Source organism: Penicillium maclennaniae, assembly GCF_028827695.1.
Source record: "Penicillium maclennaniae strain IBT 15551 chromosome Unknown utg000007l:1.0-4884863.0:1.0-4888362.0, whole genome shotgun sequence".
Classification (NCBI taxonomy): Eukaryota; Fungi; Ascomycota; class Eurotiomycetes; order Eurotiales; family Aspergillaceae; genus Penicillium; species Penicillium maclennaniae.
This window is the reverse complement of record NW_026623219.1, coordinates 927,176-948,670: the sequence shown is the minus strand read 5'-3', so window position 1 is coordinate 948,670 and position 21,495 is coordinate 927,176. Positions and strand designations below refer to the sequence as shown.

The following is a 21,495-nucleotide window of genomic DNA, read 5'->3' as shown; positions in this document are numbered from 1 at the left end:
ACCATAGCTCCATAATCCAAATGTCACGTAAAAATGGAATGACGCAAGGGCCGCATATCAATGATTATAAATTCTATTCAGCAATGAGATACCTGACCGTTATTACACAGCAGACAGAATCTCCCGCATTTTCTGCGCAATGACAGAAACAGTCTCCGATGGGACTATGTCTTCCATGTACTCAAAATCACACGTTGTGTATCCCTCTTCTTCTGTGAATTCAATCAATAGCGGGAACTTCGCACCTGTTGTTTTCACATGCCCAGGCTCAATTTCGATGTTGGGAAGTGTGATGCTGTTTTCGATGGAATCTTCTTTTCTGTTGTACACCACCATCACTTGGAAGATCTCTTCTTGTCCGACGATTTTCCGGATATCTTTGAGAGAAATGGAGTGCTTCAGAGAGTTTTTAATTGACGTTTGTGCCGTTTTGATCAGACCTTCAAAGTCGTCCAAGTCTTCGGAAAGAATCTTCACGCGCACTGGTAGGCGGTCGAGGAAACATCCAAGGAGGTCTTCGGTACCAGGCTCGGTGCGATCAATGTGCGGTATACCGATGATGACATCTTGGGACTTTTGAACTTTTGCAAGTGTCTTTCCAACGAGAGCTACGTAAAACTCCATGGATCCAGTACAAGCTGGAGGTATGTCCAGTAAAATAGATTGCGAGTGCCCGACATATGCTCTGGGGACTTGCCCAAGCGGTTGGAATGGAGGAGTGGGCAAATCGAGTAACTGTGCTCGCCAGTATTCGGCATGTTCGTTCTGCGTAACCAGCGATGGCTGGTTAAGTCTCTGCCATTGAGCCCAAATGGTGTAATCTGGGACTTGAGCTGGCGCAATCTTTGTTGTCTCAGAGCCACCTTCCAGAACACGAAGATACTCTTTTTGCACCTTTTGAAGAAGTTGTCTCATTGCGGCCTTGTCCGTAATCGCATGATGTTGCACAATAACGAGGTCGAGCCATGAAATGTTATCATTTATCATAATTCGAGTCAATGGACCGGACGACAGATCAAACGGCCGATTGGCAAAAATGTTGACTGAGGGCTCGGACAGCTTCTCCACTCTCAACTCACATGGCACATCAGATTGATTTCGTAGGAGCTGGCCATCATCGACCCTGAAACAAGTTTTGAGGACCGGCTCGCATGAAGTGACTCGTGCAATTGCTCTCTCGAATACCTTCAGATTGAGGTCTCCTTTCAGTCGCAGATGACAGGCCACATTGAACGCATGGGGCGTGGGAGATGAGACTGATAGTTGGAAAGCCTCTTTCTCGATGTCATATACATTTGTATAAGGTGGCTTGACAGTTTTCCAGGATGAAGCGAAAGACAAGTGATCAGACAGCCCGCTTTCATCGGGCAGATGGCCAGCTATCTCCTCGCACAAAGCTGACAGAATGGTGTTCCAGATGAAAAGACCCATGGGTAATTTCTTGTTTAATCGTCGACTTGCAGCTTGAGCAGCCTTGATCTGTGAAAGGGAATTGCCTCCGAGTGCCAAAAAGTCCGTCGTTTCGCCAATCTCGACGGTCTCTGGAAGGCCGATCGCCTCGCGCCAAACCTGAGCAACCAGAGATTGGAGCGGGGTCAATCTAGTCTGGTTCTGTTTTTTTGTCACATCTAGATATGATTGCAGTGCTTTGCGATCGAGCTTCTGATTTGGCATCGTAGGCAGAGTTGCAAATGCCATTATGTTCGAAGGGCACGCATATCTGGGAAGCTTGGCTTGCAGGGCATTCTGAAGTCCATCGATATCGACATCTTCAGGCTCAACAAAGGCAAGAATGTTGTCGTTACTCACAAGAGCCGCCGCCCGACGAACATTGGGACAGACCGAGCGAATGGCATTTTCAACTTCATTCAGTTCGACCCGGTAGCCTCTTATTTTGACTTGATTATCATATCGTCCCAAGAACTTGGGTTCCATATCCTCTGTCCAGACTGCGCAATCCCCAGTGCGATACATGCGATATCCGGGCACAAAAGGGTCTGGAATGAAGCGCGTCCTCGAAACCGATTCCATTCCAGCGCCAATATACCCATTAGCAATTTGGATACCACTTAGGCAAATTTCCCCAGGCACGCCAATGGGGACTGGGCGTTTCTGAGAGTCAAGTAAATAGACTCCAACGCGGGGAATCGTTCGCCCCAGAGTGACCTCCTTGTGCGGATCGAGAGGCTGGAATAAGCACCCAATCGTGCACTCGCATGGGCCGTAGGAGTTGTACACAGTTCTTGTGCCCGCCCAGCGGTCTGCAAGAATCTGTGGAACCGCCTCGCCGGCGAAAAGAATAGTGTCGATGTTTGGTAGATCAGATGGATCCAATACTGACAGGAAAGACGGCGTGATCATGGTCGCGTGAACTCGGACAAGTGGGCAAATGGGTCCGCTGGATCGGCCAAGACAAGCGTAGCTCCATAACAGAGTGTTCCAAATATCTCGGCTTGGCTGACATCGAAACCGGGTGAGAACATTTGTGAATGACGTCGACCTGGGCGAGCATCCATGCGAGCAGGTCCATAGGCCAAATAAGAGACCACTGCTTGATGGGGGATTCGAACACCTTTGGGAACGCCTGTAGATCCGGAAGTGAAGGTGATGTATGCAATATCTTCTCCCACTGTTATTGTCTTTAGCCGGGAAACCATTTTCGATTCATTCTTTTGCAACATCCGTTGCAAAAGAACGTCTTCCTTGGAAATGTCTTGAAATTCGGAATGGCAGTCTTCATTAGGAAAGACGCAAAGCTTCACTTGAGCGGTGTGTATCATGATGCGCATTCGCTCAACAGGTAACTTTTTATCAAGTGGAACATAAATAGCCCCGGCTTTGATCACAGCAATGACGGAAATGAGCCATTCTATGCTACGATCACTGATAATTCCAACGGCATCGCCGGGACACAAACGGTCTGCAATGGTCTTGGCGACATGATTTGCCAGCTGATCGAGCTCCCGATACGTGATAGAACAGGATTTGGACTCAATAGCCACGGCATCTGGCCACTGATCAACACCTGCCTCAAAGCTATCCTTGAGATTGGATGGTCCCGTGTAGGGCTTCATCAGAGTAGGCGAATTCGTAGTCAGGGAGAGAACCTCGATTGGCTCCAACATTCGCCCGCGCACCTGAGATATTGTCTGACATTGCGGATCAAGCAAGGCGATGAATATGTTTCGAAAATGTGTCATCATGCGCTGAACGACCGGTCTCGTATACATTGTCTGGTCAAACAACCCCTGGAAGGTGAGTTGATATCCCTCCCGCCGGATGATGACGGTTAATCCAAATTCGGGAAAGTCGGTACGAGAAAATTTCAAAGTAGAATCTTCGAATATTGGCAAGTCATACTCTAGGAATAGCGTGGTCTGGTAAACTCTAGAGTGACTTCCAGGCATAATAGACTGCAATGCTTCTTGTGCTGACCATTGATGCGAGCCGATGTCAAGGAGCAGGCGCTGCACACTGGAAAGGAAGACTTTTTTGCTCTTGAAGTCGACAAGGTTCATTGGGAAAGGACATGTGTTTAGAGTTGGTCCCACAAGAGTGTCGATACCCTGGAGGGGAAAGTCGCGACCCGAGAAAATAGTTCCGAATGTGACCTGTTCTTGTGCTGTATAGGATCGTAGCAGAAGAGCCCAAGCAGCATGTATCATTGTAGCCGATGTAACATTTTGAATCCGACATACCTGCTCAATCTGAGTCACTGCAAGTTCAACATTGACAGTAGTGATGCCGAATTGCCGCTCGTCCGTTGGGTCTTTTGGTATGGGAAGGCTCAATGGCACAGCATCGGCGACCTTGGACAAAGCTTCCTTCCAGAAGTCCAATGCTTTGGCTCGTGTGATTTGCGACTGCTGCGATAGACTCTGCGAGAATTGCCAGAACTGTGCCGGCTCGGACATCGAAGTTTTGCCGTCTAGAAGCGCTTGAACTTGCTTGACGATCAAACTCATGGACCAACCATCAACAAGGCTATGATGAACAAGCCACAGTAGATTGGCATCAGTATGGCTTTCGTTAACAACGAGGCGAAAGATGCTGAGGGGGTGGAACACATTGCTATCTTTGTTATGTCCCGTGAGTTTCATCAACTCGTCAGATTCATCCCGGAGAGCAGCGGGTAAGTCTTCGTTAGTCACGCAGCGGGTTTCCCAATCATGACGGTACTCTGGACTGACTTCCTGTATCCCTTCTATTACGTCAAAGGTTGTTCTGAATATGGTATGTTGCTCTAGGACTGCTTTCCATGCGTCCCGAACTTTGTCACTGTGCCCTGCTTCAGAGCTCCAAGGATGGCCAATGGTTACCAGCATGTAGCTCGCTGTTGAATCCTTGATGGAAGATCGAATCATCCCCAGTTGTGTTGCCGTGATTGGTGACTTAATGAGGGAGTCTCTCTGGTCGATTTCGATTGAACACGCCAATGGTGCTACGGCTGGGATACCAACCGGTTCCAGTCGCTCAGACAGAAGAGCCAATGATATAGGTGCAAAGACTTCTTTAAAACTGACCCGATAGCCACTTTGGCTCAGGATCGACAATAGCTTGATAGCGAGAAGGGAGTTTCCACCAAGCTCCCAGAAGCTGCAATGAGTGTTCACTGAGGCAACAGGACGCCCCAAAGCGTCGGCAATCGCTTCCTGAAGAATTTCCAAGCGAGTAGCACCTTGATTTTTAGAAACGGTTTTGGCAAACATAGTCTTGAAAGTCTTTCGCAATTTTTTCAAATCAACTTTCCCGTTAGACGTGCGGGGAAGTTCTGAGAGGGCGACTATTTGATCAGGAACGACGAACTCATCATGAGATGTTGATAGCTGCAATCGCATCTCTGTAATATCAAGACCTTCTGGCATGACAGCAGCCATGAGTTTCCCCTCGTGCATCAAAGCAGCCGCCGAGTGCACTTCCGGGTATGAAGTGATGATAGGGAGAACGTCCATTTCGATATTAATGAGGAAACCTCGATTCTTCACCATCCCATCTTCTCGGCCGCAGAATACAATGCCCTCTGGTGTTTTGCGAGCTCGGTCAAGTGTTCGGTAAACACGACAGCCATTCCAGGTGATAAACCTCTCAGCAGTCAGTGCTTCATTCTTATAGTACCCCGATGCCAGGCCGGGGCCAGTGATACCGATCTCCCCTTCGTCAGATTCTTTGAGATTTTCATCAAGAATGAGCATCCGGGTACTATTCATCGCATCTCCCAAAGTAATGGGTTTCCCAGGTTGCAACCTGGCCATACTGGCACAAATGGTGGTCTCAGTTGGTCCATAGCAATTGAAAATCTGTCTTTTGGGGGTCGACCATCTCTCGATCAAGGCGGGGCTCGGAGACTCTCCTCCAAGAAAAATACTCTTGACCCTCACATAGGCTGCAGGATCTCCCAATGTGGTGAGGAGCGAAGGTGTCGCTGGAAGAATGGTGCAATCCTTCGCATCCTCCAGGACCCTTGCTGGTTCTGAGAGAACTAGATGGCCCCCGTGGCAAAGACAACTGAAGAAAACACCCCATGCAGCTGCGGTAGGGCACTGAATGTGAGTATTTTGTCGCAAATACTCAAAGAAATCTCGGTTGGCACTTACCATCAAAAGCAAGAGAGAATAAAAGCAGCACTTTATCCTCGCTAGCAACTCCCAAGTTGAAAGGCATTCCTTGGTCACGTCCTTGCATTACATAATTTTCAACACATCGACGTGGAATAACAACACCTTTCGGTTTCCCTGTTGTCCCGGACGTGAAAATGATGTACACTGGATGTTCCGGATCGCCAGGGGTGTCCAGCTCTCCATTCATTGTCGGAACTTCCTTCTCACTCATAGAGTCTTTGAATGCAGAGCGAACGTCATCCGCGTCAATCATCGGGTGCCCAGCGGCGTTCAGCTCACTTCTGTCAGACGCTACCACAGTCTTCGGCTCGATAGTTCCCAAAACCACATCAACTCTCGCCTGACTCCACGCGCTAGCATCCATAGGCACAAAGCAGGCACCCAATCGCATCAGTGCCAGTATTGATGCGACACTTTCTAAAGATCTCGAAAGGAAGATTGGAATTGAATCTTCTGCCTTGACGCCATTTGTATCGAAAAGAGCAGCTAGGAACAACGAGGCCTTGTGGAGTTGCTCGTAGGTCAGGCTTCTGTCTTCTTGGGAGACGGCAATCGAATGTGGCTGCTCGCGTGCGTGTGTCTCGATCAGAGCACATATCGACTGAGACTGGGGTGATCTCTCCGTGAAGGTTGGCGAATTGGCCGTAGCGTGCGGTGCCATCTTGGAAAGGACGGTCAGTTCCTGATTGCCGAGTGGCGAGATGAGAGATGTCGTATTAGTACAAATTACTGTGACTTAGCTTTGTCCGAAAAATTACCCACTACGGGGACTAAGCTTCGGTGGATATTAGGCCTCAAGTAGCCGAGCCGGACTCAGACTACCTTGAGAGAGCTCTCCTTTGAGAGGATCTGGACTCATGAGGTTTCCCAAAGATTCAGGCTGCATACGGGCTTCATGGTTTTCTTGGCTTCATATTGAGTTGCCCAAATTCTAACATGTCTGATGAACACACAACGAAAGACCGGCTGGTCATCCTTAGATTCTCTATCTTGAAAATATCTCGGGCTTGATATTTAACCAAACAGCGACTGCTGTCCTTGATCTTCCGCCGCGAGCTGAGTCGAGACACCCATTCCAGCCAAAGAGCCTGAGAAAATAGCGTTTGGAACGTTTTTCATCATTCCACAGCTATCACCACCCGCAAACACACCCTTGACGATAGTTTGATTGAAAGGAGGACTTGCTTTGATATCGCCACTTGGAGTCTGTTCCAGGCCGAGCTGCTCCACGAAGGGACCACGAGATTTTGTCTCGGGAGTGTGTGCGAGGAATCCCTCCGTTGCAGTGCTTCCGTCCTCAAACTCGATGAGTACGTTCGCCTTCTCGGCCTGTTTGGAAAAGCTCTTGATTTTGCGGGAGTCCACCTTCATCACTTTCGACGTTCCAAATCCATCACTCACTTGCTTGGCAAGGTCCTCAGAGCCATTTGTGTAGATTGTGACTGTCTGACTCAGTGTGGAGACCTGTCGGGCGACGTGCAGAGCCAAAGGTGGTTTGGAAACTCCGCCGATTGCGAGAACGCCGGCTGAAGGGCAACCTCGCTCTTCGTAACCTTTACAGAAGAGACAGTGGAATCTGGGTAAAGTGATTAGCTCAACACCCTTTGCCTATTTATTCCGATGGCATCTTACATTCCCTTTCCCCAGCACTCGGCATAACCATCGATGTTGGGGTAGATGTCCTCAACACCGTTGCAAAGAATGACCTTCTTGCCCTTCCATGTCTGTCCGGCTTCGTCGGTCAAGGAAAAGCCTCCCGTCGCCTCGTCCTTTTGGACGCTGGACACAGTTGTGTTCTGGAATTGGACATGGTCATAGCTCGAGAGAATGTTATCTTTGGCTTTGTCTCGGTATTCCGATGGCTTGATATGATCAAACCCAGGGATCAAATGCATGTACGCTGCAGGGTCGTTTCGGTAGGTCCCTGCATCGAAAATGATTGAACTCTGCTGTTGACGAGCCAGCGCGAGAGCCGCGCTCAGGCCTGCTGGCCCACCACCGATGATGAGGACGTCTGTTGAAATGGCCATTTGGAGAAGCGAATTTGACTTGGCAAAGTAAAACAAAGTAGCGGTTCGAGATTTGTGTTGTGTCCCAAGACGACAGAGACTGATGAATACTGCTGCAGGGTGAGGACACAACTACCAAGTATGCTCGAAGTAGCAGGCAGCATTTATAGTATATAGGCCGGTTTAATGCCCGCCGGCGACTTATTGTTACCCTAATACCCTCAATTGTTCTCTCACGATATCATTGGCTCCCCAGCCATACTCAAGGCATGAGTGATCGGAGACATATTACGTGATCCCAAGGTCCCCAGTCTCCATGCGTGGCGCGGATGGAGCCCAATCTCGGACTCCGCCTTTATGTGATGCTCGCACGCCTTCGCATCGTCACGGTCTGGTGGGGATTGTCCCCTTTGCTATTGTAGCGCCCGGTTGACAATTTGGGTCCTGGGACTGAAAAAGGTCGTCTCTGTTTTAGCCTCCACTAGAATCTATGTACTGGCTTTCTAGATGGACGGTCATGTTTGTGTGTAGATTCGTCTAGTTTGATAACTTGGAAGCTACTTCTTAGGTCTATAAATACCCCGGCTTTGCCAGAGTCTACGCTAGAGCAAGCCTGTCACGGTGAGGGGTCCCATTCTTTTGGTTGAGCTCTCGTCCCTTATTTGCCTCCGGCTTTTTGGCCCCAAACAAAGTACACACAGAGGGCAACCTCATGGTTCTTCATCTCTTCGGTAAACTGCTCCGGAAGGTTTTTCCACTCTTCTTCCGTCATACCAATCATCTCAGGCCTAGATCCTGTTAGTAATGACTATCACAATGATTCTAGAAAGAAACTTACTTAGCTACCGATTGGAAGAATCCAAGGATCGACAACATGTTTCGCTTTCCTCGCTCTCCCAGCTCGGCATTGGGGTGAGACGAGCCAGCAACCATGGGAATTGCCTTGTATCCCACATTGACGAGACCTTCATCCTTCAATCGGTCTGCCAGCTTTGTGGAAGCGAGCGGGTCTGAGACCACGGCGCTAGTCAACTTATGAAATGCTTGGACCGCCGGACATGACTCGATAGGCTTAGAGACTGGAGTCTGGAAGTCCATCTCAACGAGTTGGATCCAACCTCCCGGCTTCATACAACCTATCAGGTTGCGGAGTACCAAAGGAACTTCCTCCGTCTTGAACAACGGAATGACGAACCGTTGGTGCACAAAATCAAAACCGTCTTTCCACGCCGCAGGGAATTCTTCGACTAGGTTTTGCTTCACGATTTGAAGCGGCGGGTTGCAATCAAGTGGCGGGTATCCTTCGGGCCTGCAGGGTGCTGAAAGTGAGCTCACATGAAGATGCTATATCACAGGATGGGACTGAGCACTTACGCGTTGTCAAAGCCCACAAACTCTGTATCCTTGGGGAATATACTCTTGGCATCCTTCATCCAATAGCCTGAAGAATATTAGTATGAGGAAGGAACACGTCAAAACACCGTCTCGTACCGTCTGCAGTAGCGGCGTCGAGAACCCGCATTCCTGATCGGCTCAAATCAATCGGTGGCAGGACCAACCCATTGGCGCCTCCTTTCACCCATTCATGTTGATTTTGCATTCGCTCTGCTTCTTCCACGCTTCGAGGAAGGAAATATCTCTTTCCGACCTCTTCGACGTCCTTTTCAGAAAGCTGAGCTTGGCTGGTCTCTGTCATGTTGTTTGTAGATGAAATGGGATTAGGTCTTCGTGGGCGCTGTGACAGAATAAAAATTTGAATCTATTGCGAAAAAGTGATAATCCACCTTCTATTTCAATATTCCATGTGTCACAGGCTTCAGTCCAAAGGACTACGGGCAATCAACCTCGTGGACAACTATTGTAGCGTCTCGCCAGAGGAATAAGATTGGCCGGAGAGTAATCGGACCTAATAGACATACTATCTTACATTCCGCGATTTACATTGGCTGGCTCCGACGGTAAAATAGCATCCGTGCAGCGGAGAGTATTAGAGATAGAGAGGACCCTTGAAGCTAGCCCCGTAAGTCGCTGAGTCTGAATACCCGGAGACTTCCGGTTGCGGTTCCTTAGGTCATCGTGAAGATAATGATACATTTGAAACTAGCCTAGGAATTGGAAATTGGGGGCAAAGAGATTCGGGTCGGCCCGCAGCCTGTTCCAAATCTGTTTTTTGGTTGTCCCGACGGAGTCTGGTCTAGTGAGACGGTGTAGGGAATACTCTCCCGCACGCCCTTCTGCCTCGAGGGCCAGATAGCCCGGAGCATAAAGCTCGACGTCCTCCATCCATTGCTCTCGGTAAGACAGGTTCATCGTCTGTGGTAGTTGGTCAGCAGCTTTAGCTTGACAGAGAATATCGATGATCGGTAGGTCCATGTTAAGTCTGATATTTTGTATTAGTCCCATTGGTCTTAAGTCCCATCGGCCGTAAGTCCCATTGGCCTATATGGGCAGGGTCCAAGAATACCCACGGCAGATTTTGGTGTGTATAGCCACCCGGAACATGACGGATCTCATCCAGGCCCTTCCCAAGCGTCGAAGCGTATATGTATGGCATTCGCATATTAAACGGGCGGATGTGAAGAGAATCCTTCACAGTCCCATTTATTTCATACTCGACCATTGTCAAACGACCAGTTCTCAGACCCTCTTCATCAACTAGTATATATGGGCCTGTATACCCATAGTTGAGTACGGTACCAGTACGTGTGAGATAAACATTGAAGTTTGCGGTCTCCAAATCCTGCCAGGATAGAAAATCCTCTATCGAAGGATTAGTGGTAGTTTCTGGGTTCAAGATAGCCTCTGAGGGTATACAATTATCGAGACAGTGCCCAGTGTCGAAATCATAGTTATATAACAGTATAGCGAATTTAACCCATCGCGCCCGATTGGTAGCATAGGCCTCGTCGACAGGGGCGATAGAAATTAGGCCGTTAGTATCGCCTGGCTGAAGAGTATCGTAGATATGTGCCAATGCTTCGGTTGGATACTGGAGACCTTCAGGCATAGGCGCACGCGATTGGTATGACTGAATGGAAGAATTACTTGATGCAATAAATTTTGGAGATTTGACGGGGTGGAATTCACATCACGAAGTTCCTGTGTGGCCGATGCCCATTTTTCAATAAGGAGCCGCCTTTGATGCAGCTCATATTCTCCGTCGTTGGAAGCACCAGTGTTAGCTGCAGGAACCCAATTTTCCTGACTGTAAGTTAGTACTCACTGCAGGCGTGGCTAGCAAACACAAGATTCTGTGAAGACATACCTGTACAAAGAGCAGCCAGCCCTTAACTTCCTCCTTGATCTGGTCCAAAGTTAAATCCGTTTCTGGGTGTGGTTTGACGGAACCGGGAATTCCCCCCGGCCAGTGTTGAACGGAACGTGGCATGGCTCGAATGTGTTATGGTTTTGGTTGTAGGAGGCGCTTTAAAAATGAAGAATCAACGGTTATGACGTAGATGAGAAGGCCCTAGTCCTGGTCACATCTTATGGAGATTTCCAAGTCGTCCGGAACGGGGCGTGGAACAAACCTTGGGCAAATCCATAATCCAATTCGTGAAGGAGAGAAAAGCTACACTCGAGATGCGCCTAACTGGATTGGGACGAGCGGAAACTTAGCCAGTGACACATCTTAGGACCTGAAGACGACACGGGACGAACTGGGTCTCAAAATTTGATTTTCTCGTACCTTTCAGAGGGATTCTAGTAGAGTAATAATGTACTGTCGTCGCAGCATAACACCCCTTTCAGAAATACATGACACCTATGCATGGGCGTACAATGAGAAGATCAAGATGATGATTGTCAATCAACTTACAACTTGGTTCTTTGTATATACAGATCGGGAACGAGTCGAACGTTCACGGCTTGCGCCACTTCCCGATGGTGCAGCTTGATTCCCGATCTACACCAGCCTCACATCACGGTATTTCCCCTCAGAATCGCTTTGCCGGTAAGACGATACTGATTACTCAGCTTCATTCTCACAGCAAAGCACCAGGACAGTCACGTGCAATATGTGCCTCATAGGTCAGGCGCCAGGCTGGGCAACGAGCCCCGCGGAAGGTGATCAACACTTTATCTTCATTTGATCGTCCCGCAATCTTTTCCATTACCGCCGACCCGCACGGTCTTTCTGTTGCTTAGGGGTGGTGATTGACTCTGTCCCGTGCCCAAGTCGGACTATTTCGATGATGTGTCTTCCGCGCTCTCTATGGAAATCTTGCAGCCTCTGCTAGTCTCTCCGCATGAGAGCTCGCCTCCCCCGCATGTCGCGCCTTGAGGAAACACAACTCTGATCGATCTAGAATCCCTGCTTCCTGCAAATATATCCACCATGAGTGGCATTCATCGATTTCTTACCAAGGGGCGCGGTAAAGGGCGACACAGTAAAGACGAGGTACATACTCAGGCCCCCCTCACCATTTTGCGCTGTCCGGGTTACCTGGCGGTTCACGGCCCACGACAAGGAGAGACCAGTCGCTAATTGCGATTTTTTCTAGAGCACACAAATTCCCTTGTTTCGAGGATTTTTCTCATCGCCGCCGAACCAAGACGACAGTCAGGATCACGAGAAGAAGGTACTGTCCGACATTCACACGGTCGCTCGACGTCTCGTTAACCGTGTTCGTTGCTATAGGTTAAGGATGTCGAGAACCGGATTAAAAGACTGGGAATCACAACACTGGAAGAAGAGCATTTTAATTATGCATTGCAATCAACCAAGGGCGACGTCGATACAGCGATCAGCTTGTTGCTCTTACTGGAAGACTCAATCGAAGGGATCATCAGAAGCTATACGCCCAACATAAAGCTTCTCGGCGCAGAAAATCGCCAGGGAGTCACTTGTTACCTCGACGCGTTGCTTTTCGCCATGTTCGCCCACCTTGATTGCTTCGAAGCCATCTTGTACAAATCTTTCAACGACGAACCCCGTCGCAAGCTTGCCATTCTGCTACGATTCTGGGTGAACATGCTACGGGCAGGGAAGCTCATCACAACCGATATTGTACGGATGTATTTCCTGGCTCTGTTGTCCTATGCTCAAAAGCTGACATCTTCATGCAGACAAAGCACATACAGGATGCCCTCGCAGAGTGTGGCTGGGAAGACGCAGCCAATCTCCACCAGCAAGATGCGTCAGAGGCTTTCACTTTCATAACTGAGAAGCTCGAACTACCGCTTCTTACTCTGAAAATGGACATCTACCACACTGGCAAAGAAGATGCCACTGATGATCATAAATTCATCAATGAGCGACTTCTGGAGGTGGCGATTCCACCGGAGCCTACCGACGGACAGACTCTTACTCTCGAAGATTGTTTGGAGGCGTACTTCAACAATCGTATTGAAGTGAAGCGCTATCTCGAGCGGCGGAATACTCTTCCTTCTTCTCATTCCGTGGATTCTCTATCTATATCCAAGGGCTTCACCGCCCACGTGGAGGAGGTTGAAACGACCCCGACCATATCCCCAGTTCAGTCAAACTCTTCTCGGATTGAAGGACCAGGCCCTTGGTCCTCTTTTACCGAGTTCAACGAGGCTCTTAATGCACGACGGCTTGGTCGGCGCAGTAGCCTTGTTCGGGAACGATTCATTCCAGAGTCCGAAAAAACCCCTGGGGAAACGAACCCGCCTTCCTCAGAACGTCAACAACGGAAAGGTTCCTACCGAAAGGAGGTAATGATGCCAGCATGGCAATTCTTCAGTCTCATCCGTAAGTCAGGACTTCAGGGGATAGGATTGAAACTCATTTTTATCATAGCATGGTACACCGATAATACGCCTACCAGCGATGCTCAAGTTGCAGCGCACTTCTCCTCCAAGAGACCAATCCTTGGAATGTGCTTGAAGCGCTACTCATTCCTTCCCAATGGAACGGCAACGCGGCTCAATACGTACATTGACATTCCCACCGAAATCGGGTTGCCTCATTTCATTCAAGATGATAATCTGGACTCGGGCTCACCGATGTATGGGAACTTCAAACTTTCTCTGCAGGCGATGGTCTGCCATCGTGGCAATTCCGTAGACTCAGGTCACTACATTTCCATCGTCCGGGGCACAAGTCCTGATGTTACGTCGTCTGGTTCAAGCACCAAACTCGACCACCATTCTGAAACACCAAAGCACTGGATGCGTTTCGATGACTTGGCTTCTGAGCGAGTGACCCTCATCGACATTGAAACGGCCCTCAAAACCGAGTCGCCGTATCTTCTCTTCTACCAAATCCTTCCCATGGATCAAGATGCATTCATGGCCAATCTCTCATACAAGGCTCCTTCATCCCGCGCATCTGATGGTACTCTGGACGGAGATATGAATGAGATCTCTCGGAAGCTCTTTGGCTTGGCAGTCGACGACACGGACGGTAGCACAACTGAAGATGTTACATCTGCTCGACCCAGCTTTGAAATCACTGCACCTGACAACGGAGACGGCCAAAATACAGTGAGACGACCCAGTGTTGCATTTTCAGAAGGTGCTTGGGGTCTTCAGGCACGATCAGTGCCATCCATGTCCCCGCGCTTAGCACCCATGGGAGAGGAAAGCGCCAGAGGCGCATTTGGCTTCTCAAGCCGCAGTTCACGTACAAAAAGCAACTCGGGAAGCCGTGCTGGCAGTCAATCAGGCGATAATAGGATAGGATCGACATTCTCTCGGTTCACTGGGCGACTAAGCCGCGAGAAATTTACTAGTGATGGTGAAGGCGAGGCCGACGAGTCTGCCCTGGAGACTGGTGATCTTTCCCCCGATGAACTGAAGCTCGGGCCAGCCGCCTACGAAGGCAAAGAGAAATCGAGGAGAGGTAGAACAAAGGATCGAGGAAGTAAGGGGTAAATTCAAGGAGAAGTCGAAGGAGAAGGCACGAAAGCCTGAGCGAGAGTGCGCAGTGATGTGATGTTCGAAGGATCGGGTTCTCGAGATACCCCAATTCATCTGTAATGTTTCACAGCTGTTGCATCGTTATTATGATGATACCCCAATACATGAGGCACGGAAAGATTTTCAGGAGCTATCGTTATTCTCGTAGACCTAAAATCACAGTTTTGAGATATGGAGCGGCCTAAGTCATCAGGCAACAAGGCACGTAACCTCCGCATTCCGCCCGCCGTCTCGCAATCACTCAAGCTCCATCAGCTCCCTACAGCTTCCCTCCAAACCCTTGGCGGTCGGCATGATATAGCTGATACATCGCGCATCATGGCGCTGGAAGGAACTAGTAGTTATGTTGCTCCTAGCAACCTAACGGACCCTTCGGACTCCCTACCTATCTTCGACGTCCAGCGGGTGCAGCTCCAGTTCCCTATCGCCGCGGACTTCGTTGCGGCCCAAGTCGCAAACAATGTTCTAGTGTTGGCGCTGTCAACTGGGCGCATTCTCCGAATTGATCTCGATACCCCTGAAGACATTGATGGTAGGCAGTACCACATCCCTGCAACACTTGCTAGCCGTAACAAACCGAGCTGATTCCATTTGTCTGTAACAGACATTGACCTTCCAAAGAAGTCCTCAGAGACCGGTCTGATCCGACGCATGTTCCTGGATCCCTCGGCATCTCACTTGATTATCAGTACTACGCTTGGCGAAAACTATTACCTCCATACCCAGTCGCGACAGCCCAAGGCCTTGTCCCGGTTAAAGGGAGTCTCGATCGAAAGCATTGCCTGGAACCCTTCTCTGCCCACTGCATCGACTCGCGAAATTCTACTGGGAACAACCGACGGCAATGTCTACGAAACCTACATTGAACCGTCCACGGAGTTCTATCGGCGCGAGGAGAAGTACGTCACGGTAGTTTACAAGGTTCCAGATGCCTCGCCAGTCATTGGATTGTGCGCCGAGCCAGTTCCCGCGAGGCCTGAGCAACGGAGGGTCATGGTTGCGACATATGGAAAGTTGATACACTTCTTAGGTCGTGTTGGAGCCGTAAGACAAGGCAGGGAAGGCGGCGGCTCCATATATACGGAGCTTTTCCAGCGCGAGACGCCTTTGATCCAAGATGGTTTAAGCCCATCCGGCTCTGCGCCGGCCTCTCTGACGGTTTCGCCCTCTGCTTCTGGAAGCCCCCAGACCGAAAGGTCCACGGAGAAGGAGTTCGCCTGGCTGAGTGCTCAAGGAATTTTCCATGGACAGATGTCATCTAGCGGCCCATTCGAACACGCGAGTCTCATTGCTCGCTCCAAATATCCGGCATCTCAATCTGCTCGCGGTGGTAGGAAAATGATCCAGGACCCAATCTCTTCAATGACGTTGTCCCGCTGGCATGTGTTGGCTTTGGTTGAAGGTCGAGTGGTTGCTGTGAATCGCCTGAGCGAGGAAGTTGTCTATGACCAAGCTATACTGGAGCCTAGGCAGAGTGCTCTAGGCTTGTTGACCGACCTGGCACAAAACACACACTGGCTGTTTACTGGGCAGGAGATCTTCGAAGTGGTCGCCAATGATGAAGATCGCGATGTGTGGAAAATTTTCTTGAAGAAAAAGAAGTTTGAGGAAGCCCTTCAGTACGCTCACAGTCAGACACAGCGTGACGCTGTTTTGACTGCTTCGGAGACCATCTCGCTGCTGGTGGTAATTTCTTGGAGGCAGCAAAGGTCTGGGGCAAGAGCAGCAAGGGCTTTGAGGAGGTTTGCCTAACAATGGTGGACAACAAGGAGTATGATGCTCTGCGGAATTATCTCCTGTCTCAATTATCCACTTATAAGAAGGCATCTGTCATGCAGAGAATTATGGTTGCAAGCTGGCTTGTGGAGCTTTTCATGTCGAAGCTGAATTCTCTGGACGACAACATTGCTACCAAGGCCGAATTGACAGAGGGCGCCACGACGGGTGAGATCAAGGATCAATTGGGCAGCGTGCGAGCCGAATTCCAGAATTTCGTGACCAAGCACAAGGCAGATCTAGACAAGAAAACGGTCTACGATATTATCAGCAGTCACGGACGTGAAGAGGAGTTGCTATTCTTTGCGACTACCACCAACGACCACAACTACGTGCTTTCTTACTGGATTCAGCGCGAGAAATGGTCAGAGGCCTTGAACGTCCTTCAGCGACAGAATGAGCCCGACGTCTTCTACAAGTACAGCAGTGTCCTCATGACCCATGCGCCTACCGAACTCATTGAGATTCTTATGCGGCAGACAAATTTGGACCCCGAGAGACTCATCCCTGCCTTATTGAACTACAACAAGACTGCCAGTACTTCTCTCAACCAGAACCAGGCTGTTCGCTATCTGAACTTCATCATTGTCAACCATCCTCGCCCTTCTGCCGCTGTTCATAACACACTCATCTCGATTCATGCCTCCAGTCCGTCAGCCTCGGAAGCCGGACTGCTCACGTATCTCCAATCGCAGTCCTCTTCGCCGCCTCCCTACGATGCAGACTTTGCTCTTCGACTTTGTATCCAGCACAAGAGGGTTCAATCATGCATCCACATATACAGTGCCATGGGTCAATACCTTCAGGCAGTAGAACTCGCCTTGGAACACAATGACATTGAACTTGCGGCCATCGTCGCCGATCGCCCGGAAGGCAACGACAAGCTACGCAAGAAATTATGGCTCCTGGTCGCGGAGAAGAAGATTTGCCAGCCCGGTACAGGAATTAAAGATGCAATTGAATTCCTGCGCCGCTGCGAGCTCCTGCGCATCGAAGATCTCATTCCCTTCTTCCCAGACTTTGTCGTCATCGATGATTTCAAAGATGAGATCTGTACCGCGCTGGAAGACTACTCGCGCCATATCGATGCTCTGCGGCAGGAAATGGACAACTCCGCTCAAACAGCCCGGCAAATTCGCTCCGAGATTGCTGGCCTAGATTCGCGCTATGCGATCGTAGAGCCAGGTGAGAAGTGCTGGATCTGCTCGTTGCCTCTTCTGAGTCGCCAGTTCTTTGTATTTCCCTGTCAGCATGCGTTCCACAGTGACTGTCTGGGTAAGGAGGTGCTGGATGGTGCCGGAGGTAAGAAGAAGTATATTCGCGATTTGCAGGGGCAGCTGAGCAAGAGCGAGATTACTCCGTCACGACGAGAGGAGATTGTCAAGGAATTGGACGGACTGGTTGCTGAAGCTTGGTAGGTTTCCTATATCTGTACAACTTTTACTGCTTACTAACCTATGTATAGTATCCTGTGCGGTGATCACGCTATCAAGCAAATTGACAAGCCCTTCATTATGGCCTCGGAGACTGCAGACGAATGGGCTTTGTGATCATCTGGTAATTTACCATCTTCATAGCCGCTCTTACCGTTGCCATCAGCACCAGTTGATCCGGGAGGGTAGCTTCAATTCTTCCCTGTCACCAGTTGCCTATCCCGGCCAAATTTGAGGCCATTTCTCTGTTGCAATACCCTTGTCTATCCATAGATGCATTGTGTCCTAGGTGAATTTACGTACATAGCCGTCTATATATCCTATGAGAATCCAAAATTCTATCATTCAGTTCTTTCAATACAAATTACATTTTAGCTTTCAGTACCAGTCGAGGCAAGAAAGAGACACCCAGGAGCCCGTAGACCCATCAAACTCAAACTCCATGTAGAAATCCCAAGCACGAAGCCAAGAATATAGCATGATCAATTATGCCCAGGCCACAGAGACCTGAGAAGTTCCAAGTCCTGTGCCACGGCAGGACTTTGTCTTGCACAATCCTCCAAAAACCGCATCATCTCCTCATTCCAGCGCTCCCAGCCAGCCGGAAGCGTCTCACGCACGCGCGGACTAGGCGAATGTGCAATGCAATAGAACAGAAGTATCTGCCCAAAGAATTGCGAGCAAAAAGCGAACTTGATAGGGATGCAACTTTTCATTTTTCGGAAGATGCCCTGAGTAACGGGCCAATCCATTGCGTTTTGGAGCCCGCGTTTGATTTGTTCTATGTCGTCCTCTGTTAGTAAGTCTGGAATCCGGAGGGCTTTATATAGATATGGTCGGCCAATGTGGAACTGTGCGATCATGTAACGGCCCCGTAGCATGGCGTCTGTGACTGCTACCGCTGGGGAGAGGGGGCGGTTTGGATCTGCGGGACGAGGCGAAATCGGGTTTGGTGAAGCGGATGACGGTGAGGGTTCTGCTGGGGTGGAATATGGTTGTGGGTGATATGAGTCGGGAAATTGGATGGCGGATGGGAGGTTGGTGCGCCATTGTTCGAGTTGGTGGCGTAGTTCGGCGTTGACGGCGGGCAGAGGAATGGCACCCGAGTCGGCTGGCATTCATTTAGAACCATGTCTTCACGTACCAGGAGTATACATACAGTAGAAATATAGTGAATGGCGAATGCGCGTGAGGATGATTCGATGGGCCACTTGCGCCAAGAAATGATACTGGAAGTAGGAGTCGTCGACCACCGTCGATGAGGGATACCGGGTGGAAACATGGCCGGTTGTTTCAAACCCAATGAACTTGGGAATCGGGACTATTTCCTCAAGCCGTGATAGGCCACTTGGTGGGAGATGTAGCTCCTGAACAAGAATTGTCTCATTCATGAGGCAGTTCCAGTATACGCGAGACTTCATGTCGCCTTCCCACTCATCGAAGCTCACATCGTGGCTTAATTGAAATTAGCGCGGCCTCAACCAGACATCCATGGGTTGAACATACTTGGTCAACATCGACAGGCAGCAAGTCGCGGCGCGATGTATCATGGCCCACGCGTCCATTGGGCGGAGAATCTGGCTGTAGTAGACACTATGTTTTGTAAGCTCCACAGGGCCCCCCGACAGATGTGAAGACAGGGTGAACGTACGCAGAAAGAAGGTAGAATTGACAGCTTTGAAGGTCATTGTCGCACATCAAAAATCCAATGCGCCGACGGGCTTCGTTGAAGAATCTCAAACCGGGCTGTTCCTCATAGACCACATTCATCCATTCAGGTGGCTCAAATCGATGACTCTGAGTCCCTGGTAAGGGATAATTTCCCTCTTGATGAGCCAGGACAGCCAAACATCCCAATGCCATGACATTCAGGACAATACAGGTCTCCATAGTGTAACCAAAGCCACTTTCGATGGCCGAACCAAGGGTAAAGGAAAAGAAGAAACTCTTGTCCATGATTGGTGTGAACGGATTGAATACACTGAAAAATACATCGGCTAGCCCCTTTATCATTGCCAGAGGCAGTAACTCCAGCCAGTGCTCGCCTGCATGCAGGGGAAACGGACTGGTGAATATGGGCAATGGTGGTCGCGTCGATTCCAGCTCAATGACATAGTTTTTGCCAAGTAGTTCATAGGCAGCGAGCAGCTGTTTAGGAAGAATTTGTCGGGCACCAGGCCAGAGGATGACACCGTGCTGGCTGAATGAAATGGCGATCCGACCGGTTGCGTCTGGGGTGGTTTGGTTCTCTTCAAAGTCGAAGTCGTCTCCATCATTTGCCGGGGTGAAGCTGAGGGTCATTGGCGTCTGCGTCACCGTTGACCGATAGCCATCATCACCGATCGCAGGCGAGGGCTGCCCGTGCGGAGTATTGCTGACATGGTGCATCTGCCCCCGAAGCGACTGGATATCATTGAAGATGGATGACGGAATGTTCTCTAGCTTCGTCTCGAGGCGATGAAGAGTGCTCATGATCATCGAGAGAGACTGATCCCGTCTGGATTCTATGTAAGCAAATGCAATCGAATATGGCAAGCTACGTACTTGGATGTCTTGCGTTCATTGTAGACGCATTCAAGGCCCAGGGACTTGCACAGTCCGCAGCGCGGTCGCGATTCGTCACATCGCGTCTTCTTCAAGCGGCAGGTCTCACAGGCCTTTTGCAATTAGAATTATTGTATCTCAAGACGTGTGAGGGGACTACATACCACGGTCGCAATGAAGTTCCTCGGCTTCTTCGCGCCGGTTGGCGTGCCACTGTCCTGTTCATCCGGCGACAGCAGGTCTTGAATGGGTAGCAGACCGTTGTCGCCTTCAGACACCTGAGTTCTAGACTCTTCAAGCGAGCGCTTGCTCATTGTGCCTCATTCTGCAACGTGTCGCGACTCTTTGCTATGGTTGATGTCGTTTTTTCAGATCGCTTGTGGGGCGCCGAGCACTTTCCCGCCAATTGAAGGCGGCACAAGTGTGAATCACCGTCGCCTTCGGTTGGCTTCGGAGAATCACTGCACGAATTTATCTCATGGACTCAAAGGGTTCCTGGCCATCTTGATAGACGTATTGAGAGAACAGTTTTCACCATCTCATCGGCCTAGGGGTATATCTACTACGTGCTCATGCGCTAGGAGATGACCAATTCGCCGAAATTATCATGTATCCTGGTGGGTCAGAAGCTCTCGGTATACAAAGTAAGGTTTCCAGGTCAGGATTATTATCTCGAAGCTTTAATTCGATCTGTACACAGAGATATCCATGGCAAGCGAGTTCAAATCGGATCTTCTGCCAGATAATATCATCTTGCGGCAATAACCATTAGAACAAGGTGTCCCCTTCGCACTATTGTTTCTCAAATCGTTGAAGTTGGGTACAGCAATACAGCTAATAGACTTCTACCTTCACGTAATAGCTCAGAGCGAAATATAGATTCTAATTCCACGATATCGCAATTGTCTCAAGGCCACATGTTTTTCACTCAAAAACAAATATGTCGCTTGCCTACTTCCCGAAGTAATTGATGACCATCATCTTCTTATACAGGACCGACCAATTATCACCTTTTGAATCGGAAACTTCAAGATGATTCTCCACATTTAAAGCAGGATTGGCTAATGCGGACGTCGTTGCTGCGGAATTATTTTCTCGATCGAACGAGAGAACACTCGACGCGTAAGAATGTCCACAAGCTGTATAGATAAGTCTTGTTCTAGCTTCCACATATAAAAAAAAAAATTCTATGCTTACTAGGACCTTGTTCTGACTCTAGCGGTCAAGTCT

General features: G+C 49.5%; 7 protein-coding genes across 7 annotated transcripts; 2 read left to right on the top strand and 5 right to left on the bottom strand.

Annotated features, from left to right (window-relative positions):
- Positions 1 to 102: 102 nt before the first annotated feature.
- gliP (nonribosomal peptide synthetase gliP) lies at positions 103 to 6,279 on the bottom strand (the record flags this gene model as incomplete). Its single annotated transcript, XM_056969226.1, has 3 exons — positions 103 to 2,372; positions 2,432 to 5,527; positions 5,595 to 6,279. 3 exons carry the CDS (start codon positions 6,277 to 6,279, stop codon positions 103 to 105), a joined length of 6,051 nt encoding a protein of 2,016 aa, XP_056819258.1.
- Positions 6,280 to 6,632: 353 nt separating this feature from the next.
- On the bottom strand, positions 6,633 to 7,648 carry gliT (thioredoxin reductase gliT; the record flags this gene model as incomplete). The annotated part of the gene is made up of 2 exons (XM_056969225.1): positions 6,633 to 7,194; positions 7,251 to 7,648. 2 exons carry the CDS (start codon positions 7,646 to 7,648, stop codon positions 6,633 to 6,635), a joined length of 960 nt encoding a protein of 319 aa, XP_056819257.1.
- A 637-nt stretch (positions 7,649 to 8,285) lies between these two features.
- On the bottom strand, positions 8,286 to 9,323 carry N7477_007561 (uncharacterized protein; the record flags this gene model as incomplete). Its single annotated transcript, XM_056969224.1, has 4 exons — positions 8,286 to 8,415; positions 8,466 to 8,936; positions 9,002 to 9,068; positions 9,119 to 9,323. The coding sequence occupies 4 exons, from the start codon at positions 9,321 to 9,323 to the stop codon at positions 8,286 to 8,288; spliced, it is 873 nt and encodes a 290-aa protein (XP_056819256.1).
- A 404-nt stretch (positions 9,324 to 9,727) lies between these two features.
- N7477_007560 (uncharacterized protein) lies at positions 9,728 to 11,015 on the bottom strand (the record flags this gene model as incomplete). Its single annotated transcript, XM_056969223.1, has 4 exons — positions 9,728 to 10,007; positions 10,096 to 10,655; positions 10,715 to 10,828; positions 10,893 to 11,015. 4 exons carry the CDS (start codon positions 11,013 to 11,015, stop codon positions 9,728 to 9,730), a joined length of 1,077 nt encoding a protein of 358 aa, XP_056819255.1.
- Positions 11,016 to 12,500: 1,485 nt separating this feature from the next.
- N7477_007559 (ubiquitin C-terminal hydrolase family protein) lies at positions 12,501 to 14,467 on the top strand (the record flags this gene model as incomplete). Its single annotated transcript, XM_056969222.1, has 2 exons — positions 12,501 to 12,635; positions 12,695 to 14,467. The coding sequence occupies 2 exons, from the start codon at positions 12,501 to 12,503 to the stop codon at positions 14,465 to 14,467; spliced, it is 1,908 nt and encodes a 635-aa protein (XP_056819254.1).
- Positions 14,468 to 14,683: 216 nt separating this feature from the next.
- N7477_007558 (vacuolar protein sorting protein DigA) lies at positions 14,684 to 17,706 on the top strand (the record flags this gene model as incomplete). The annotated part of the gene is made up of 3 exons (XM_056969221.1): positions 14,684 to 15,044; positions 15,117 to 16,154; positions 16,217 to 17,706. 3 exons carry the CDS (start codon positions 14,684 to 14,686, stop codon positions 17,704 to 17,706), a joined length of 2,889 nt encoding a protein of 962 aa, XP_056819253.1.
- A 497-nt stretch (positions 17,707 to 18,203) lies between these two features.
- N7477_007557 (uncharacterized protein) lies at positions 18,204 to 20,579 on the bottom strand (the record flags this gene model as incomplete). Its single annotated transcript, XM_056969220.1, has 6 exons — positions 18,204 to 18,832; positions 18,881 to 19,176; positions 19,228 to 19,314; positions 19,373 to 20,218; positions 20,266 to 20,378; positions 20,430 to 20,579. The coding sequence occupies 6 exons, from the start codon at positions 20,577 to 20,579 to the stop codon at positions 18,204 to 18,206; spliced, it is 2,121 nt and encodes a 706-aa protein (XP_056819252.1).
- Between the last annotated feature and the right edge of the window lie 916 nt (positions 20,580 to 21,495).